At 39.8% G+C, this 18,740-nt stretch overlaps 1 protein-coding gene across 1 annotated transcript in view; it reads left to right on the top strand.

Annotated features, from left to right (window-relative positions):
• The first annotated feature begins 9,381 nt into the window (after positions 1 to 9,381).
• itga1 (integrin, alpha 1) overlaps positions 9,382 to 18,740 on the top strand; it is an 88,119-nt gene continuing 78,760 nt past the window's right edge. Inside the window, exon 1 of the mRNA XM_036594286.1 lies at positions 9,382 to 9,479. Within this exon, the coding sequence (XP_036450179.1) occupies positions 9,446 to 9,479 (34 nt within the window). The 5' untranslated portion in view covers positions 9,382 to 9,445. The remainder of the gene's footprint in view (positions 9,480 to 18,740) is intronic.

Genomic DNA, 18,740 nt, shown 5'->3' with positions numbered 1-18,740 from the left:
GGTAGTTTATTGTTTTAGTTCAGTGTGAGCGTCGGCCTCTTTCAGGGTGTGGTCCATTGCCTGCTGAAGAAGTAAATGACAGCTTAAAAGCACTATGTTGGAATTCGAAGCTCTGGAAATGAGCTGTAAGGGTCCAAAGCAAGCAAATACTCCTTCCCAGACTCTGACACCTTTTAAACTGTGACTGGGTGGAAAGTCAAGTAATCATCCGCCTACAACACTAATGTTGGATTCCTTTGGGACCTATTAAAATAAGTCTTGTGTCATGTTTAAAGGAATAGTTTGGTGAAATTTAAATTTACACAGTCCACTCCCTAACCCAAATGTAATCAACCGGCCAAGACATGTTTGGTGTATGAAGTGTGGTTTTTTTCAGTTTTAGCGCTGGAGCTATGAGGCTAATTCGGCTAATTCATGGTGCTAACTGGAAGCCTAATCAGCACAGACTTGCCTCAAAACGTGTGGAGTTGTTCAGTACACTGCTATCTACAAACTTTGACTAAAGCACATCTAAAATTGTAGCAGCCGTCTTTTTACAAAGTTTCATAAGTAACAGGATGTCACACAGTGTCAGACATCACATCTAAACTATTCATTTAATGAGAATAGAAATTGTATTATTTATAATGCTGTGCTCTAATATAGACCTCTGAGGTTGTGTAACTGCTTCTCTCTGTGACAGAAATAAAGTGTTTTTGAAAAACCTCTGCTATCACACCCTGCAATAAATTCAAATGTTCCAAAGCTGACTTGTTTTGACTGACTGCATTTGACTGTAAGGAGGAGAAACTGCTGATCTGATTTTTAGCAGAATTAGCGCATTAAAAAGCCCATATCCTACATTTTTGCCTTGTTCACACATTTGTTTGTGTTTGTGTACCAAAATTGTCCACAACTTAGTTTTACATGACCATTTTCAAACAGCTCTTAGAATCAAACAGGCTGTTTTGTTACTGTGCCTTTAAGACTGATGTATGTAATTGAGCTCTGTTCTTATTGGCTGTGCCTCATGTAAAAAACATAGTAACATCAGTGTGAATGGGTGGAGCTAAACTGCTGTAGGCTTAATAGGTGGATGAATATAAGTTCATCACATCACAAAAGCAATGAATTCCAAATGCACCATTTTTATAGTTTTATAGTATTTATTGTCTTAGCTTGCATATATGGACTGTATGGACTGGAGAGGGAACAGTACATCCTGCAACTTGCTAAACAATGTTTACGTACAACATTAGACTCTTTCACTTAAAAAAATGGGACTTTGCATGATAGAGCCCCTTTACAGTCCCAGGGAGAACGAAGAAAGATATTAAAAATGTTCTATGATTGTAAAGTTAACTGTTATATTGAACATCCAGCAAAGCTTGAAAAGTATGATATAATTATGATAAAACACACCTTAAAAACTGCTGATCAGACCTCTCTGAAAACTGTGTGGGTGTGGCTAATGAGCAACCTGATTCACAACACTCTGTTCAACATTCCTAGCCTGCTCCGCCCTTACACAGATCTAAATTATCACCCAGCTTTTATGGGACGCTAAAACATACAAACAGATGTTCAGACTTACAGACGCACAAACAAACAGACGAATGGATAAAGCAACACGTGACTGAAGGAATGGACGAACGAACAATGTTGACGTATGGATAAACGAGTGAACAGACGACAGGCAGCTACAAACAGGTGGTTTAGCTTACTAGCTTGTGGTTGTGCTGGGTTAGCTTTAGCTTGCTAAGCTTTTCTGACTCTAAACTGTTGTGTGGGCAGGGCAAGAGATATCAGCCCTGTGATTGGTTAGGGGAATGCTTATGAAAGTGTTACCCAAGATCAGGACTGCTCAGTTTACATCGGAGAGAAATATGGTGAAATATTGGTCATTTACTGGTCAATGGAACATTATTCAAAGGGTGAACTTAGTTTACTGTTTGCCTACAAGAACAATAGTAACTTAATTAGAAAGAAAACACAGATTTAGGTTCCCTGAGTCTTTAAATCTGCAATGAACAGGAAAAGAGAAAACAGTTTAGACCTGGAGTCCCTAATATAAGCATAATATAATAGAGCCAAGTGTCTTTCCTATAAGGTATTATATTCTTTATATAAGGAATAGTTTAGATATAGTTTCTGAGACTGTATGACGTCCTGTAACTTATAAAGCTTTATAAAACAAGAGAGCTGCTACTGTTTATCAGTCCATGTTTATAGAACAGTGAGTCATAAAGTGTCAGAAAACAATCAAGTCTTGGCCCCCCCCGGTTGGAGGTTAGGTTTTTGACTGAAGTCTCACTATAAGATGAGGGCCTTCATCACATGAGAAGCAAAATGTCCTCAAGATGAAACAAGAAGCCCAGCCACTTTCACTCATTCCTCCTGGACAATTCAGTTTGAACCTTCACGGAGACAAACCAGCACATTCAACCTCATCATTTGACTGCAGTCATTTGATTAGAGTTTCATAATTGAGGAAAATGACTGACATACTGTATATCTGAGCTGCTGATCATTGCCTGTGAGTAAAAGATAGCATAAGAATGAAGCCAGTTTTTTACATGAACTCTCACAGGATTAGAGCAGAAACTAATATTTGTCCGGCTCGAAAAAACAGCATAGACCAGCATGGTTGGTCACAAGCAAAACCTACGTAGTTGTGTTTTGAATGCTGGTATGCTAGTCAGCAGCATGACTGCGCTGGGTGACCAGCTAAATCAGCACCAGATCAGCATAAACCAACATAAACTGTGGGATTCATGCTGGTCTGTGCTGTTTTCTTCAGCGTGGTTGTCAAATATGATACATTTAAAATATTAAAAACAAGTAAAATCTATGAGTATCTAAAACTTACTCATTTTTACAGGATCAGGCCAACAAGCGGAACACATGTATTTACTAGAGAACTACTTCACTAACACTCAATAACTAAATATAACACTTTACCTTTATTCCAGCTTCCATTCTTTTTTTCACTTTCAGTTTCTCACAGAAATCTGCAGACACACCTCCAAAGTTCAGTCTTAGAAGTTGGATGATCTTTTTCTGAAGTAATCAAACACATTCAGTGATGCTGAGGGTCTGGACTCTGGGGTGGTCAGTCCATTGTTCAGCTTCTTTGTTTGATGTGTCTGTCTCCTTTTCTCAGTGAGGCTTCTTGACAGCTACACATCCTTTCAGACCCATAGCGCTGAGTTGTCTTCTCACAGTGGAAGGATGGACAGAAACACCTGTGGATGTTTTCAGATCTGAAGCAGCTTGATTTTCTCCTCTCTCTCAAAGATGAAAGCTTTAAGTGCTGTTTATCTGATGAGGGCAGTTTTGGTGTCAGCCAGTTTTGGAAAGTCTTGCTTTTATTCACTTATATCTAATATCCTCAGAAACATCTCCTGAAAATGAATAACTGTCTTTTGCACAGTACTGTGTATGAATATTAATAATAATAACATTTCACATGAGACATGTGTCTATGCCTTTATGTTTCCTACAGAAATGTTTTATATATTTAACATTGAATTTAATAGAGTAAAATGAAAATGATAATGAAATTATTTGATGACTGCAGCCCTACACAGAAATGTAAACATCATGATTTGTACGGGGCGAGAGCGGATTTGCTCTCAATTTACTCTAATCTGATGAGCAGCGACTCAGTAGACAAATGTCCGTCCCGAGAGTGACTCAAGCCCGGCTCATTTCCTTCAGGCTGGAGGAGTTGTTTGAGAAATGCATCCTCCTAAATCATCTGCAGGACACAGACGCATGGAACCGAGTGAATCTCATCTTCTGTAGAAGGACTCGACTAATTCTGAGACAGAGAAGGGTGTGACCAAAGAAAAAAAAGAGAGGATAGAAGGAAAAAGCTAATCAGAGCCTTCCTGCAAGGGGAGGACACAGGAAGACCTGAAGTAAACTGATTCAGTGTGATACGCTGTTATATTTGACACTAAAGCCAGGAACAAACATGAATCACAAACATCTTCTCTGAAATAAGACATTTATAGTAGAAGGATTCTGTTAAAGGGCCCATATCATGGCAAATTTTCTTCACTACTGTGAAATAAAAGAGTTGATTTAGTGTATACACAAGTGTACCACTCCATACAGTCCATATACAAAAACTGAGCTGCAAAAAAGGCCTTTTTTAATTCATTGTTTTTGCGATGTAACAGAAACCAAACATTTACATACATCCACCTATTCAACCTATACAGCAGTTTAGATCCACCCACTCATGCTGAAGTTATAGGGAGTGTTTCAGCCCGGACTGCTTTTTAAATGAGGCACAGCCAATCAGAACAGAGCTCATTTACATATATCAGTCCTCAAGGCACAGGAACACAAACGGCCTGTTTAATTGGAATCAATAAAGGCAAAGGATATGGTCACGTAAAAATGAATTATTATTTTTTGGTACATAAAAGCACATAAATGTAATAAGTGGACCCCAGAGAAAATAAAATGAAAGAAATGAAATGAAATAACTCAAATTTAAATCAAATAAACACATTTACAATTAAAGTAAAAGAAAAAGTGCAGGATATGGACCCTTTAATGTAATCTTAAAAAAGCTTAACATGTTTAGTTGTAGTTAGTTTATAAAAAAAATATGCAAATAGTGGATGAAATTCAGAAGAAAAACAAGGTTAGAAGGTATTTTATGATGAAGACAATATGTAAAGTGAATTAAAGTAAAACTCCTAATAAAATCTAAAAATGTTCACTATGACATAAGTGATGAGGTTATTTCTTTAGTGTACTTTTCATTTCAACCAGTTCTGAGCCTTTTTTCATTGTGATATTATAATTTTGAAGGTGTGAAACATTTGTAGCCGCTGCTGGGTGGCAGATGTTTCCTGCCACTTTCTGTTTTTCTCGGTTAAGGACTGACTCCTCCACCTCCACTCCGTCAAGAATGATGAATCGCATCTAGGGAGAGAGACGGCAGGTTCCACCACTCTCTCCCCTTCATGTGGTAATGGTTAACAGCCTGGTGTCAGTTTCACCTAACCTTTGTTTAACTGAAGAGATGGTCGTGATAGTTTAAGTCAACTTTGTGGTACCATACAGCCAAACATCTCTGATATCCAGGGCCACTTTAACCTGCACAGGGACCCTGGGACTACAACAGGTGCAGTTACACACAGCGTGACTTGCGAGTTGCAGAACTGCCTTTTACAATCTTTCCATTACTGCACAAATGTAAACAAAGCTGAAGTTGCCTCTTATCTGCCAGGTTCTTTTTTGAATATTCAGTTCCACCTTAAATGGTGCCACATTTAAATTCTGGTGCTTGTGACTGCTGCACCTTTTAAGGTGGAATGGAAAATTTGAATAAGAAGCTGGAAAATAGGAAGACAGTTTCAGCCTCACCAAACTTAAACCCAGAACAAAAAAAAACTAAAAGCCACAGCTGGCAACGTTTGAAATTTGCAGTGAACTTGAGCTCACATGTGCTAATGCTAGCTATCCATCGAATCTGTTGCACAACAATTCTTCAGTAGTGTGCAGTACAGTTTACTCTGAAAAACCATCAACATCACTAAAAACACCCAGGATTCCCCAATGAGGCTGAAATCAGCATCTTATTCGCCAGCTTCTTTTTCTAATTTTCATGTTCCACCTTAAATGGTGCAGCAGTTACATTCTAAATTCAAGCAAGAAGCTGGTAAATAGTCAGCTTCGCAGTCTACGACCATTTGATTCACAGGCATAGGCAGAAATAAATCATTGGGTAGGCCTGTGAAAAAGTGGGTGGGCTAACTTAGTAGACAATTTTAAACATGCAGAACCAAAAATGATGACCTCATTCTCTTTCCTAGTTTAATACTAACACTCTTAGAAAAGATTATGTTTTAAGGGCTCTTTAGTAAAGAAAAAAAACCTTTGCATGATTAAAGGGTTTGTGCATCATGCATCATGAAAATGTTCTACAGGTTAATGGAGAATATATAGCACATAACACTGTCAAGATTGTAACAGTAAAAGAACCCCTTTGGGTGCTACATAGAACCCTTTTCAAAAATGTTCTGCACAGAACCATCTACAGCACATTCTCCATTAATCTGAAGAACCTGTCATGATGCAAACAACAATTTCACCATGCAAAGGGTTCTCTGAGTGTCCATAGTTCTTTATAGAACCCTTAAAGAACATCTTTTGAAATAGTATTATTATTACGTTATTTTCTGTGAGTGAAAACATTCAGATTAGAGCGCAGTTTTGTTTTTTAAAAACATGCTGTGTCTGTGGCTGAATCTCAACTGGTTCCTTACTCCCTCTACAGTGCGCTGCACAGGTCATGAAGTCAGGGACTTTCCACCAAAACAGTGCAATAAATGTAAGATAGGATGTAGTGCAGCTTTGAATATAAATGGCTTTTATTTGGACACATTATGCAGAGTTTTTGTGTAGAAGCCTTTACACTGTAAAAAATGGTATCTTGTCAGGTAAAATTATCTTAAATATAATCAAAAAGTCGAATTTTTCTCCCGTTGAGATTGTTGTAAGCTTAATTCAAGTAAAATGATCTCACTATATTGGCAGATAATTGCTCGTCGTAAGAAATATGCTTGAAACCAGCAAAATTATCTGCCAGTATAGTGAGATAATTTTACTTAATAAAATTACCCAAATTAAGTAAAAATGTCTAGAACACACAATCCCAAGGAAGTATGAGATATATCAACTAGATTTATGATCACTTCATTTAACAAGATTTCATTTTTTGCAGTGCATATAATAATCTATGTAGTGTGCACTACATAGGGAGTAGGAGGGCATCTGGGACTGAACCTATATTTTACCCAGCTCTGTTCAAGCTGTTGTTATTATAACGTCTATACAGGCTAAGAATGACTTTGTACACCAAGCAAACGGCTGAGGTAGATAATCGCACCTTAGAGCTCTGTGTTTTCACTGATAAACATGTCGGACAGCTTGCCAACTGAGCAGAGAAGAGCACAAAATACACACATAACTACAAAATGGCCTTTTTTGTTACAGCTCAACTACAGTCTATGCACAGATCAAGTAGCAACAACATCTTTCAGCTTCAAATTCAAACTCTGGCGCACTGATAATGAACTAAGCTTGAGGTGATGGCAGATAGCAACGGTTGTGTGCAGTGATTGGAGGGCTGAGAAAAGAAGGCAAAGCTTGGCGGAGAGTGTAATAATGTGATTGGCCATAATACACCGACAATAAACAAATCAAATAAAAAAAAAGTCGGCTTTTTAAAAAGTCGGCTTAATAAATATTCTTCGCCCATTTGCCCTACTGAGTAGTCCTTTTATCTACCAGGGTAGAGGGAACAAATAAACATTATTAAAGAATAATTAAAAAAGGGCTAATCAAGGGCCCTGAATTGCTTGGGGCCCCCGGAGCTTCAGCCCAGTTAAACGTGTGCATTAAATCGCCCCTGCTGGTAATAGTGGTTTCCCACTGGCTAAAATATGCATGTCAAACTGGGGACCTTCTGGGCCAAAGTGTTGCAGAGATCAGCGGTTACCCAAACTAAGACTCTGAATTCAGTTCATGAAGGCCTTGCTGATTAGCTGATGTGCTGAATCAGGTGTGTTTAATGAGGCAGTGTGCTGAAGTCTGCAGTGATTTGGCCCACTGCATAGGACTAGAGGTAGTGGGGTAGAGGAACCTGAAGTGCCTTCAGACTGTGCAGTCATTAACAGTTCTAAATCTAGTGGTTCCTTACTCCCATTAATGTGCCTGGCTGAAGCCAATGCAGCTTAGCTATGTAGACATTCTCCTTCAACAACATCCTGAACTTCAACCTCACCTTCTGTTCCCGTGACGAAACGTTCACCATCCCCACCGTCACCACCATCTCCTCCCTGTTCCTCGTAAAAAAAAAATCGTAAAACAGTGTATTTATAACCATTTCATGTAATAACTTTCTGTGAGGGAACTTTTAGAGGTGGACGTCTGGTTCCTATCACCACCACTGTGAACAATTCTGGCTTGTTAAGTTTCTCTAGAACGGAGCATTTCACACCAAACCACTCTGAGTTCATGTTTAGCAGTTTTGGTATAAGTTTATCTCTAATTTCTTTGTTCTCTTTCCCTTGTCTCTCTCCTCTCGTTTGTGCTTGTATAAGAAAATAAAAGCTGTTGTGTTTCTCTGAACTCAGGGGGGGCGAAGCTTCCTGTTCACAGCAGCAGCAGCAGCAGTAGCACCACAGGAAATGCTGTGCTGAGTCATTGACCTCTCACCAACCATCCCAAATAGACCTCCAACCTCCAACGAAACCCCAAGCCAACCACACCTCCAGCCTGACCAACTCGATCACATCTCCAAACCCTTTAACTCAACCACATCTCCACACCCTTCAACTCAACCACATCTCTAAACCCACAATTTAATCACATCTCCAAACCCTCTAAACCTACTCCAAACTCTCCAACTCAACCACATCTCCAAACCCTCTAAACCCACTCCAAACTCAAATTCAACCACATCTCCAAACCCTCTAAACCTACTCCAAACTCCAACTCAACCACATCTCCAAACCCTCTAAACCTACTCTAAACTCAAATTCAACCACATCTCTAAACCCTCTAAACCTACTCCAAACTCCAACTGAACCACATCTCCAAACCCTCTAAACCTACTCCAAAGTACAATACAACCACATCTCCAAACCCTCCAACTCAACCACATCTCCAAACCCTCTAAACCTACTCCAAACTGACCAACTCAACCACATCTCAAAACCCTCCAAACCTACTCCAAACTCACCAACTCATCCACATCTCTAAACCCTCTAAACCTACTCCAAACTCCAACTCAACCACATCTCCAAACCCTCTAAACCTACTCCAAACTCCAACTCAACCACATCTCCAAACCCTCTAAACCTACTCCAAAGTACAACACAACCACATCTCCAAACCCTCCAACTTAACCATACCTACAAACCCTCTAAAGCTACTCCAAACTCACCAACTCAACCACATCTCGAAACCCTCTAAACCTACTCCAAAGTACAACACAACCACATCTCCAAACCCTCCAACTTAACCATACCTACAAACCCTCTAAACCTACTCCAAACTCACCAACTCAACCACATCTCCAAACCTGTTTTACTGTTTTTATCTAATGATTTTCTGAATTATTTTCTTTTTTCTGCTCTAGTAATGCTAAGAAAGCTCTGTATCAATATTTCTAGGACACTTCTTTTTTCTGCTTTTTTAGATTTCCACTTTGAGACTTTAAATTGGTGTTTTTTCCATACATTTCCAGATGTCCATCTCGGTCAGTTTAACTGAAATTTTGTAGAACTGGGAATTTATCCAGAAGTGAGAATTGGGCTGGGCTGAGTGGAGGGAGCGGTGCTGAGCAGCGGAGTGGGAGTGGTTTCTAAGCGCTTCATCAGACAGTTTAGCATCTGGAGCTCTGCACAGCAGCGAACTCTTCCGACGATCTGTCACGATGCTGCGGTGTCTCTCCGCGGCGGCTCTGATCGGTAAGAGGCTCTAATAAAGCTCGTTTTGCTCTGGTCAGTCTCAGCGCTGTAGCTTACCGCGCGAGGAGGTTTGTTGAGACGCGCAGGCTCTGCAGCAGTCATGGGTTATTAATGAGTGGACTGAGTGGAGGGCAGTTCTTGGCCATTCGAGACTAAGTGCACTCAGCGCTAAGCGCTCGCACGGGATATTGGCGAGCAGAACTGAGACAGGAGCGGTCAAAGCAGCTTAAAGGTGTTGTCCAGACTGTGGGGAAGTGCAGGCTGTCCTGCTGAGGTTGCTGTCACTCTGTAGTTTGTGGTTGAGTTTGCTGACTGATCTCTAACTGATCGCTTATTTGGCTGTTGTAGTAAATTAGTGAGTGTCTGGCTGAGGATCTAATAGCAGCACAGTGGACACTGTGGTCAGTCGTCTCATTTTGTCACTAATGCAGTGTTTAGACTGGTATATCTTGGTAGTCCATCTGTTTCTCTGCATACTTTGTTACCCTGTTCTTTAATGGTCAGGACCCCCACAGAGCAGGTATTATTTGGGTGTTGGATCATTCTCAGCACTGCAGTGACACTGATGTGGTGGAGGGTTAGTGTGTGTTGTGCTGGTGCGAGTGAATCAGACACGGCAGTGCTGCTGGAATTTTTAAACACTGTCCACTCACTGTCCACTCTGTTAGATACCTCACCTTGTTGGTCCTCCTTGTAGATGTAAAGTCAGAGACGATAGCTCATCTGCTGCTGCACAGTTTGTGTTGGTCATCCTCTAGTCCTTCATCAGTGGTCACAGGACACTGCCCACAGGACGCTGTTGGCTGGATGTTTTTGGTTCTCAGTCCACTGAGGTGTTTAAAAACTCCAGCAGCACTGCTGTGTCTGATCCACTCGCACCAGCGCAACACACACTAACACACCACCACCATGTCAGTGTTACAGCAGTGCTGAGAATGACCCACCACCCAAATAATACCTGCTCTGTGGGGTCCTGTGGGGGGTCCTGACCATTGAAGAACAGGGTAACAAAGTATTCTGAGAAGCAGTCTGTAACTGTAGAACTGCAAAGTGCACCTATATGGTCAGTGGAGCTGTTACAATGGACAGTGAGTGTAGACACAATGAGGTTGACTTACTGAGGGTGGCTGGCCGATGTGTATATATATACTTAAGGGGCAGTTTAAGGTCTTTTTGTAGAACTTACTGAACCTTAAGTGTCTGTAAAGAGTGAAATGAAAAATGAATTTTCCTCATTTTTTTAATAAGAGTTTGGTGTAGTATGTCAATAATAAAAAAATTCTCTCTCTCTTTTCTTCTTTCTCTCCTCTTTTTCTCTCTCTCTCTCTCCCCTTCTTTCTTTCTCTCTCTTCTTCTTCATTCTCTCTTTCTCACACCTTCTTTCTCTTTCTCTCTGCTTCTTTCTCTCTCCCCCCTTCTTTCTCTCTCCTTTCTTCATTCTCTTTCTCACTTCTTCTTCTTTCTCTCTCTCCCCTTCTTTCTGTCTTTCTCCTCTTCTTCATTCTCTCTCTCTCTCTCTCTCTCTTTCTCTCTCCCTATTTCTCTCTCTCTGTCTCTCTGTTCCATTTCTCACTTTCCAGTTATATTTATAGTAAAACATTAACAGTAAGCAAAACATAAAAGAGGAAATAAAAAGAAAATAAGTTATTTACAGAATTATCAGTCACCGTCACCCCCCAAACTGCTCCCCCCACCGCTCTGTTTCTGAGCCGTCCATGTGATGCAGGCGTGTGACCCTTGTTAGAGAATTGAGTTAAAGTTGCAGCTGGAGATCAGACACACAGACAAACACCGTAACACACACGGCCAGACTGAGCCCTGAGCTACTTCACACACACACATGCACCGGTCACATGTAAACCGCTACACACACTCAAACACTTGTTCTACCGAAGTCATGACGTCTAAAAAACGGTAATAAGCTGCTGTCTGACTATTCATACAACACAATGAGACACTGCAGGTGCTGAATAATGCTTCTCTCGTAATCTATAATTTTCCCTTCTCTGTATAATATTCCTGTAATTCTGTCTTATAGTAATCAGTGATGCATCAAAATGAAAATTCTCATCTGAACCGAAATTTGTAGGTAAATGTAGGTATTGTGATATAAACTGAGTCTGTTCTACAGTTTCCCATTAGGTTGAATGAATAACTGTCTCTAAATGTAGGTATTGTGATATAAACTGAGTCTGTTCTACAGTTTCTCATTAGGCTGAATGAATAACTGACTCTAAATGTAGGTATTGTGAAATAAACTGAGTCTGTTCTACAGTTTCTCATTAGGTTGAATGGGACTGTACCAGAGTTCTGTGAAACTTGTGCAACTTGTACCACAGTCACTATTAGGGAACACATTTGTGCACAGAGCATGGACAGGGGAATTGCCTAAATTTACTTTTTTCTATAGGAATTTCTGCAGTAGTAATGTGGCCCATTTTATAAGAGAGAGAGCCTGATCAGTATATCATTTAGCTGATAAAAGGGTCAGATAAGAAGGCTCTATGGATTTATCAGCATCGGTGGAAGTCCCACCAATAAAGCATGTTGTTTAAAGTGGTGCCGTTTTTAATGACAGCAGGATATTTCATTGGGCACTAGAGGGCGGTGAACACGGTACTAAAATTATTAAGATGACTTAATTATTTATTGCATTTTGACACAATTGTGCCGAATAACACCCCTGTGATAACTGTGATGAAATCACTGTAATGCACAGCCTCACATGGCTTACTGATTTAATTTTGCTACTTAAAATGATCAATAACTAAGTGTTTGTTTTTTTAATCAGACAGGCCCTATTACTCCCTTAGGTTGATCTCTGTGCTTTTCGGGGGGGGGGTTTGGAAGGTTTGGCCTTCTGGAAACTGGTGTCCAGTGCACCAGAATCCCAGATGTGGCCATCACAGTGCTGATGTTTAATCTCCCAGTGGAGAGATGGGCACACAGGTGTTTTTGGTTTGATACCAGAAAGCAAACATCTGGCTTTAATCAGTGTGTGTGGGACAAGTGAACTTAAATACGGGCCCTGAAAATCCTGCACTGCCAGACAGGGCAATGCACTCGGCCTGGTCACGCACAGCACCCATCCGTTTACCTTTCAGACTGAAGCATTACATTTCTCACACAGACCTTTGTGACTTTCATTAGATAGGACTGTTTGATGCTGAGTGGTCTGATTTAGACAAAGAGCTTGTAACCACACCTGTTTCCTGGATATACACAAACTTTATTCTTTACTTTTTTTACATTGTGATAGTTTTTGGGGGTTTGGTGTTATATTGAGTAAAAATCGGTATAGTCAGTTTTTCCCATGGACTCTTTTAGGGTCACCTTTAGTAAATAGGTATTTCAGTCACAGTAAATTAACACCTACATTTAACACCAGTTCAACACCTAGGCATTAACTCTCCACTGTGATTTTGGTTATGTGACCTGTGGACGTGTCATAAAGGATTGTTTATGGTAATAGTTGCAGATCTGAACCCCAGATGAAAACAATCAGATATATGCTTTTTTAACATGAATGATATGGAAATCACTCATTAAATAATATAATACTGAATAAATTGAAAGTTGTAACTGCAAATACATACATTCTTGGCTGTTTCTTCTCTTTAAATGATGCACGCAAAAGGGACGTGCATGCCAGTAGCACCACCTGCTGGACAAACTTCAGACTGCTACACAGTCCACATGATTTGCATATAAAAAACAGGCGTTTACCATCATTGTAGATCAAGATTTGTAGACAAAAACCACAAAGTATCATATTTTCATAATTTTACCACTCATCTGAGTCATCAGGACACTGTTATCTCTCATTCTGTTATCTAGCATTCTTCAGACTCTGTCTTACACTGAACAGTTTATAATTCTTTCCACACTCCTAAAATAACACTCCTGATTCAGCTGTTGAACCTTAAGGAGAATCAGCAGGGCTTAAAAAACTAAATGTCAAGTTTCATTTTACAACAGTAGCATTCCAAACGTTTTTGCCTGTAGTGTATATGCATTAAAAGTATACATGGTGTGGTTTAGATAATATTTCTGGTCATATATCTGCCCTGTGTGCACTGTGTTTATCTCCAGACTAAGTGAGCATTCCTGTGTTTGTTCACTGTGTGGAATGCAAGCTCCCACTTGATTAAATTGGCAAATTTGTTCACTGCTTGAGGATTCACGGCGGCTGAACTGAGTCTTTTAAGCTGTGCTTTATCCCCCTTGCTTCTGAATTTATGACTTGTTAAACGTGGACTCAATGAACTGGCTTATTTCGACCCCCCTTGTTTTAATTGATTCTTCTCTTGTCTTGTGTTTTCATTTATCTCTGGCTAGAGATTTTTTGTAGATTTATTATACCTAATTTTGTAATGGTCCAGAAATAGAAGGAAAGAGTGAAAGTGGAGAGTTGAGACTGTCTGCCACTCCCTCTGCTCTGCTCTGACAAGAAGATGGGTTTTTCTCTCATAAATCTGCACTATGCACTGGCAGATGCCCCAAATCTCCCAGAAGACCTTGCTCTGAACCATCTTCTTCCATACTTGGACAGTTATAAAAGGCATTCCGGCACTGGCTGATGGGCCGCAGGCCTCTTGAGGAACCGTCCCGACTCATAATTACACCAGATTACAACAGACGAAAGAGGAGTGACTCAGGGCTCTGTAATTGGGCAACTTACATTGTTACATCTTATTAAGAACAGATCGTTTCCTGGACGGGTAAAATTGTAAGTTTATATTATTTAGGTTGATTCAATTCACTGCATGGTACATAGTGGCTGGGTCATGGGCAAAAGTGTGTTTTGTATCTAAAAACAGTGGTAGCCTGAAGTTTTGTCCATTTTTATAGATAACAGCATGTCATACTGTGACAAACCACACATGAGTCTATTTGAGATGCTTAACAACTTGAATGGGTTTGAGGCATGTCATAATTTAGGCCTGCATTTCGAACCACGCTAATTGGCGGGGTAAAAGCTTCCATTACTTGTTAGCAACATTAGCCTCGTAGCAGAACCAAAAGGCTGATCAACTTCATTTGGAGTCTGATTTTTCACAAACTTTTTACTGCTTTGAGAGCAGATTATTTCCAGAAGGTCATTCCATATCGTTCAGTGTTACTGTTCTGTAGGTTCTTTAAATGTTAGATGATAGCAGGGTCAGTGCTGGTTGGACGTACTGCACTTTAGTACAGTATGAGTATATTTAGATAGAGCAGCTAAAAATACATCTGACAGTGATCCTGTAAGGGCCCTACATGCTGCAGTGAGACATTGTTATGGGCCTAATAGACTAAATTGCTCGTCTGGTTGGGGTCCAGCTAAGATATCTCCAACAGTTTTGTTTTCAAACCTCAAAACAACTTAACAATGCAAACAGTCACATAGAACTATGAAAACATTTGTGTTTTAATGTGATACATGACTGCCGTGCAATCTGGATGTCTGTTGTGCTAACAAGTGGACAGTTGTTTTCTTTGACCATGACGGCTTGATAACTGGTGGCGTCCAAAATATTTTAAACATCTTTCCAGTCCGGGGGGGGGTTGATCCCCTCTCGTGTGTGCCAGCGGCCTGTCCAGCCTGTAAAAATATGACTGGTTGGTTTGGACTGATACAGAAATCACCACAGCTGGGCTGGACGCTTCAGCGAGCTGCTGGCGTTCTCACGGGCACTGCTGGAATCAGCTAGCATCACATATGGCACAAGCTGAAGTTTCCACTCTGCAAATACCTGAGCTTGGAAACATTCGGCCTCAGATCTTGTTGACGCAAAAAAAACAGGCATGATGTAGCATGTAAACATTTAAACATTGTCAAACTTTTGAAATAAACCATTCACTCTCTAGTCCATATATGGAAACCAATACACAACAGTCTGTTTTCTTGTGATGTCACAATAACCAATGCATTTATATATATCATCAATTCAGCCTACAGCAATTTAGCTCCACCCACTTACACTGACGTTATAAGGAGTGTTTCAGACAGGACTGCTTTTTGAACGAGGCACAATACAGGACGGCCAATCAAAACAGAGAACATTGACATGTATCAATCTTAAGGGCACAGTACCAACAACAGTCTGTTTAATTGTAAAGGATGAGAGAGGTTGGCAAATAGTCCTGTTTTGACTGATTTTTTGAAAACCCAAGGTTCACACTGCGTGGGTTTATGAACACAGCACATTTTCAGCGCTTTTTTAAGCCAACATCTACAAATAAAATTATTTACTCTTTAAATTTGTAAATGAAAATTGTGTTGCCTATTAAAGTGGAATGTCAGGTTTTCTGTATAATTCAGTCACTGAGATGTAACCAGTCATTCAGAGTGATTTGGTGTGAAATGGTTCAGATTTCTTTACAGTGTTGGTGATAGGAACCAGGGGTCACCACAAATATAGACATTTTATTTGCTATCCAAAACCACCAATGAACCTAAACAAGTCTGTAGGTACAGTCTGAGAGTACCTCTCTTTCATGAATGGGTTTTAGGCCAACATTTTATCTCAAAACTAACATATAACAATGTCTCAGACATCAGGCAGTGTATTCATAACCGTTTCATGTAATAACTTTCAGTGAGGGAGCTTTTAGAGGTGGACGTCTGGTTCCTATCACCACCACTGTGAACAATTCTGGCTTGGTAAGTTTCTCTAGAACAGAGCATTTCACACGAAACCACTCTGATCGACATTTACATTTTAATTGGTGTAATTATGTCGAAATTTTGCATCTGTGGAATTCCTCTTTAAATAACATGAGTCAAATAAAGAGCTGCCTGTAAAGTAAGAGGCAACTGGCTATTTAGGACAATTAGTTATGTATATTATGCTACAACATTGTGGATTGGGTGTAGCAGCAACATTCAAATACAGTGTGAGTGCTCTTTCCTGCCTCATGCTATTTACTTCATAAAACTGCAACTTAGATCAGCCAGAGTAAAACAGTAAATTGGCTGATCATGAATCATGCATTTGGAGTAAAAATCTGCCGTTTTCAAACATGCATCCCCAACAAAGGATTTAAAAGTACCTTCAAAGGTACAACAACAGTCCTTAAGGGCCAACTATGCACCTTAAATGGGCTTTAAAGTGTGATTATGGTTACGCCACTGATTTCAGCACAAGTTTTACAAAATAAAGATGCACTGCTGTGTTTTTGGCAGATAATTAACCCATAATTGATACTTCAGAGCCTGATCAATGACTGACTTTCGTATTTGCATAAACATTATCTAAACAATAAATCTGTGTGATCTCAGTGTCTATTTAAGACTACTTGACAGCTTGACACAGTTTGAGGCTTCTGATGCTATTTGGTGGGGTATAAGTGTCCATTACTTGTTAGCTAAATTAGCCTCATAGCTCCAGTGCTAAAACTAAAGAAGCAAACTTCAGACACCAAACATGTCCTGGCTGATCAACTACATTTGGGGTAAAGGGGGAAAACTTTAATTAAGTTAATTCGATTTTTCACCAAACTGTCACATTGACCACAATGTATGATGAAAAATTATAGCCCATAATATTAGCCCAAAACATCCTAGTAAGCTTTACATTGAAAAAACTTGAAGAGTTTTTGGAAATACTATAAAATGTGTTTGCTTATTGCCATGAGTTTGACTGTATTTGTCCATAAAAGTGAGATTAATCAGTCAAGTTGCATATTAACATATCAGTTAAATTCTGGTCTTCACACAGCATCTCTATTGTTCTGAAGTAATAAACAGCCAGGAAATGAACTGTAAAGCATTTGTGCTATCACGCCTTCTTTCTCTTCCTCTTATAAGAAATAAAAAGTACAGAAACCCCTGATGTAAATGCACACAGGAAGTCACACCTTTGCATTTTAAGCTGCATGCGCATTTCAGAAATCTGCAGACATTAGCACAGATAAATAGATGATTTATGATAGATAATATAGTAAAATATATAAAGTTCAAAGTAATTTTTCCTTCATTTTTGAGTTTGAAATAAATTAGGAGGTGGTAAAATTAAGACTTTAATGTCTCAGTGTACATTATTAAAATGTTTTTGTTGAGTGTCATATTAAACACTGAGCAAAGTTTGAGAAAGAAAACAAGACGTAAAAATGTATCAGATTGGTGGGTGTGGCCTAATATTCTAATAAGCATGTGTGATTGACAGCCCTCAGTCTAACACTCCCGGCCCGCTAAAGCACCAAAGCAGAACTGAACGCAGCAGTTTGGGTGAAGCGGAGAGAAATGAGTGAAACGGGCTCTATATATTCAGGTGGTCTCGTAGACCCCACTGTGTCCGCTCATTAAAACATCATCCAGCTTTTATATGGAGACGCCTTAAAGAAGGTTCTTATACTGCTGCATCCAGGGAACGCTGGCACAGCTGTCTGACAAAAACGAATGAACAAATGAAGTTGTTCTAGCTCAGTTATATTTGCAAGGCTACCTTTCGCTTGGTGGTTAGCTTTGTGTCTCCAACTCGAGCACAAAGAGGTCATAGTTTTGTTAAAGCTGTGTGGGCAGGACAAACCACATCAGCATAGTGATTGGTGAGGACACTACTTATGTACACACTACCCAAGATTATGACTGTCCCGTTTGCATAGACAGAGGAGATGTTGGCTGTTTAGTGGACATGGGAAAGTTATTCACAGGACACACTATGTGCATGTGTGCTTGTGTCTTCTGACTGGATTTGTCTTTCTGCTGGTAAAGGTTGGCTTTGAGTTTTGAAACTTTCTTTGGCGTAGATTTGTTTCAGGTGTGGTTTCAGATACTAATAACATGCAAATAAAGTGCCGTTTTTACTGTAATCTTGAATGCGTTCTGGGTCATGAGTCCAGCTGTCTGCCATGAGAACTTTTTATTAGCTCCTGTGATGCTGGCAAAGATGAAACTGAAAGCTCCGAGATTGGCTGTTAACTCCATCTGGATTGTTTACCTCTGGATGAGCGTGCCACATGAAGCACTGTTCTTTTGCGCATGTGGGTCAGTTTAGGAGCAGGATCTGCAGCATCTGTTTAGACTAATGTTGCATATAGGCCACATGTAAAAGATATTGTGAACAGCCCAACAAAAAATTTGATTTGATGAGAAAGTCAGAAAAAATCTTTTACCTGCTATGTGAACGTAGCCTTAAATAGACCGGATAGACAAAGACCCGTTTACACATGGTCACTTCATGCGTCTTGAATATCTGGATTATATCTGGATGAGGCCAAGCTGCATAAAAATGCGTGTACATGTGTAAACGCACCCAAGATGCATTTAAACAGATA

This window comes from Colossoma macropomum, unplaced genomic scaffold (genome assembly GCF_904425465.1).
Source record: "Colossoma macropomum unplaced genomic scaffold, Colossoma_macropomum, whole genome shotgun sequence".
NCBI lineage: Eukaryota > Metazoa > Chordata > Actinopteri > Characiformes > Serrasalmidae > Colossoma > Colossoma macropomum.
The sequence above is the reverse complement of the archived record's forward strand: the minus strand, read 5'-3'. Positions and strand labels throughout refer to the sequence as shown.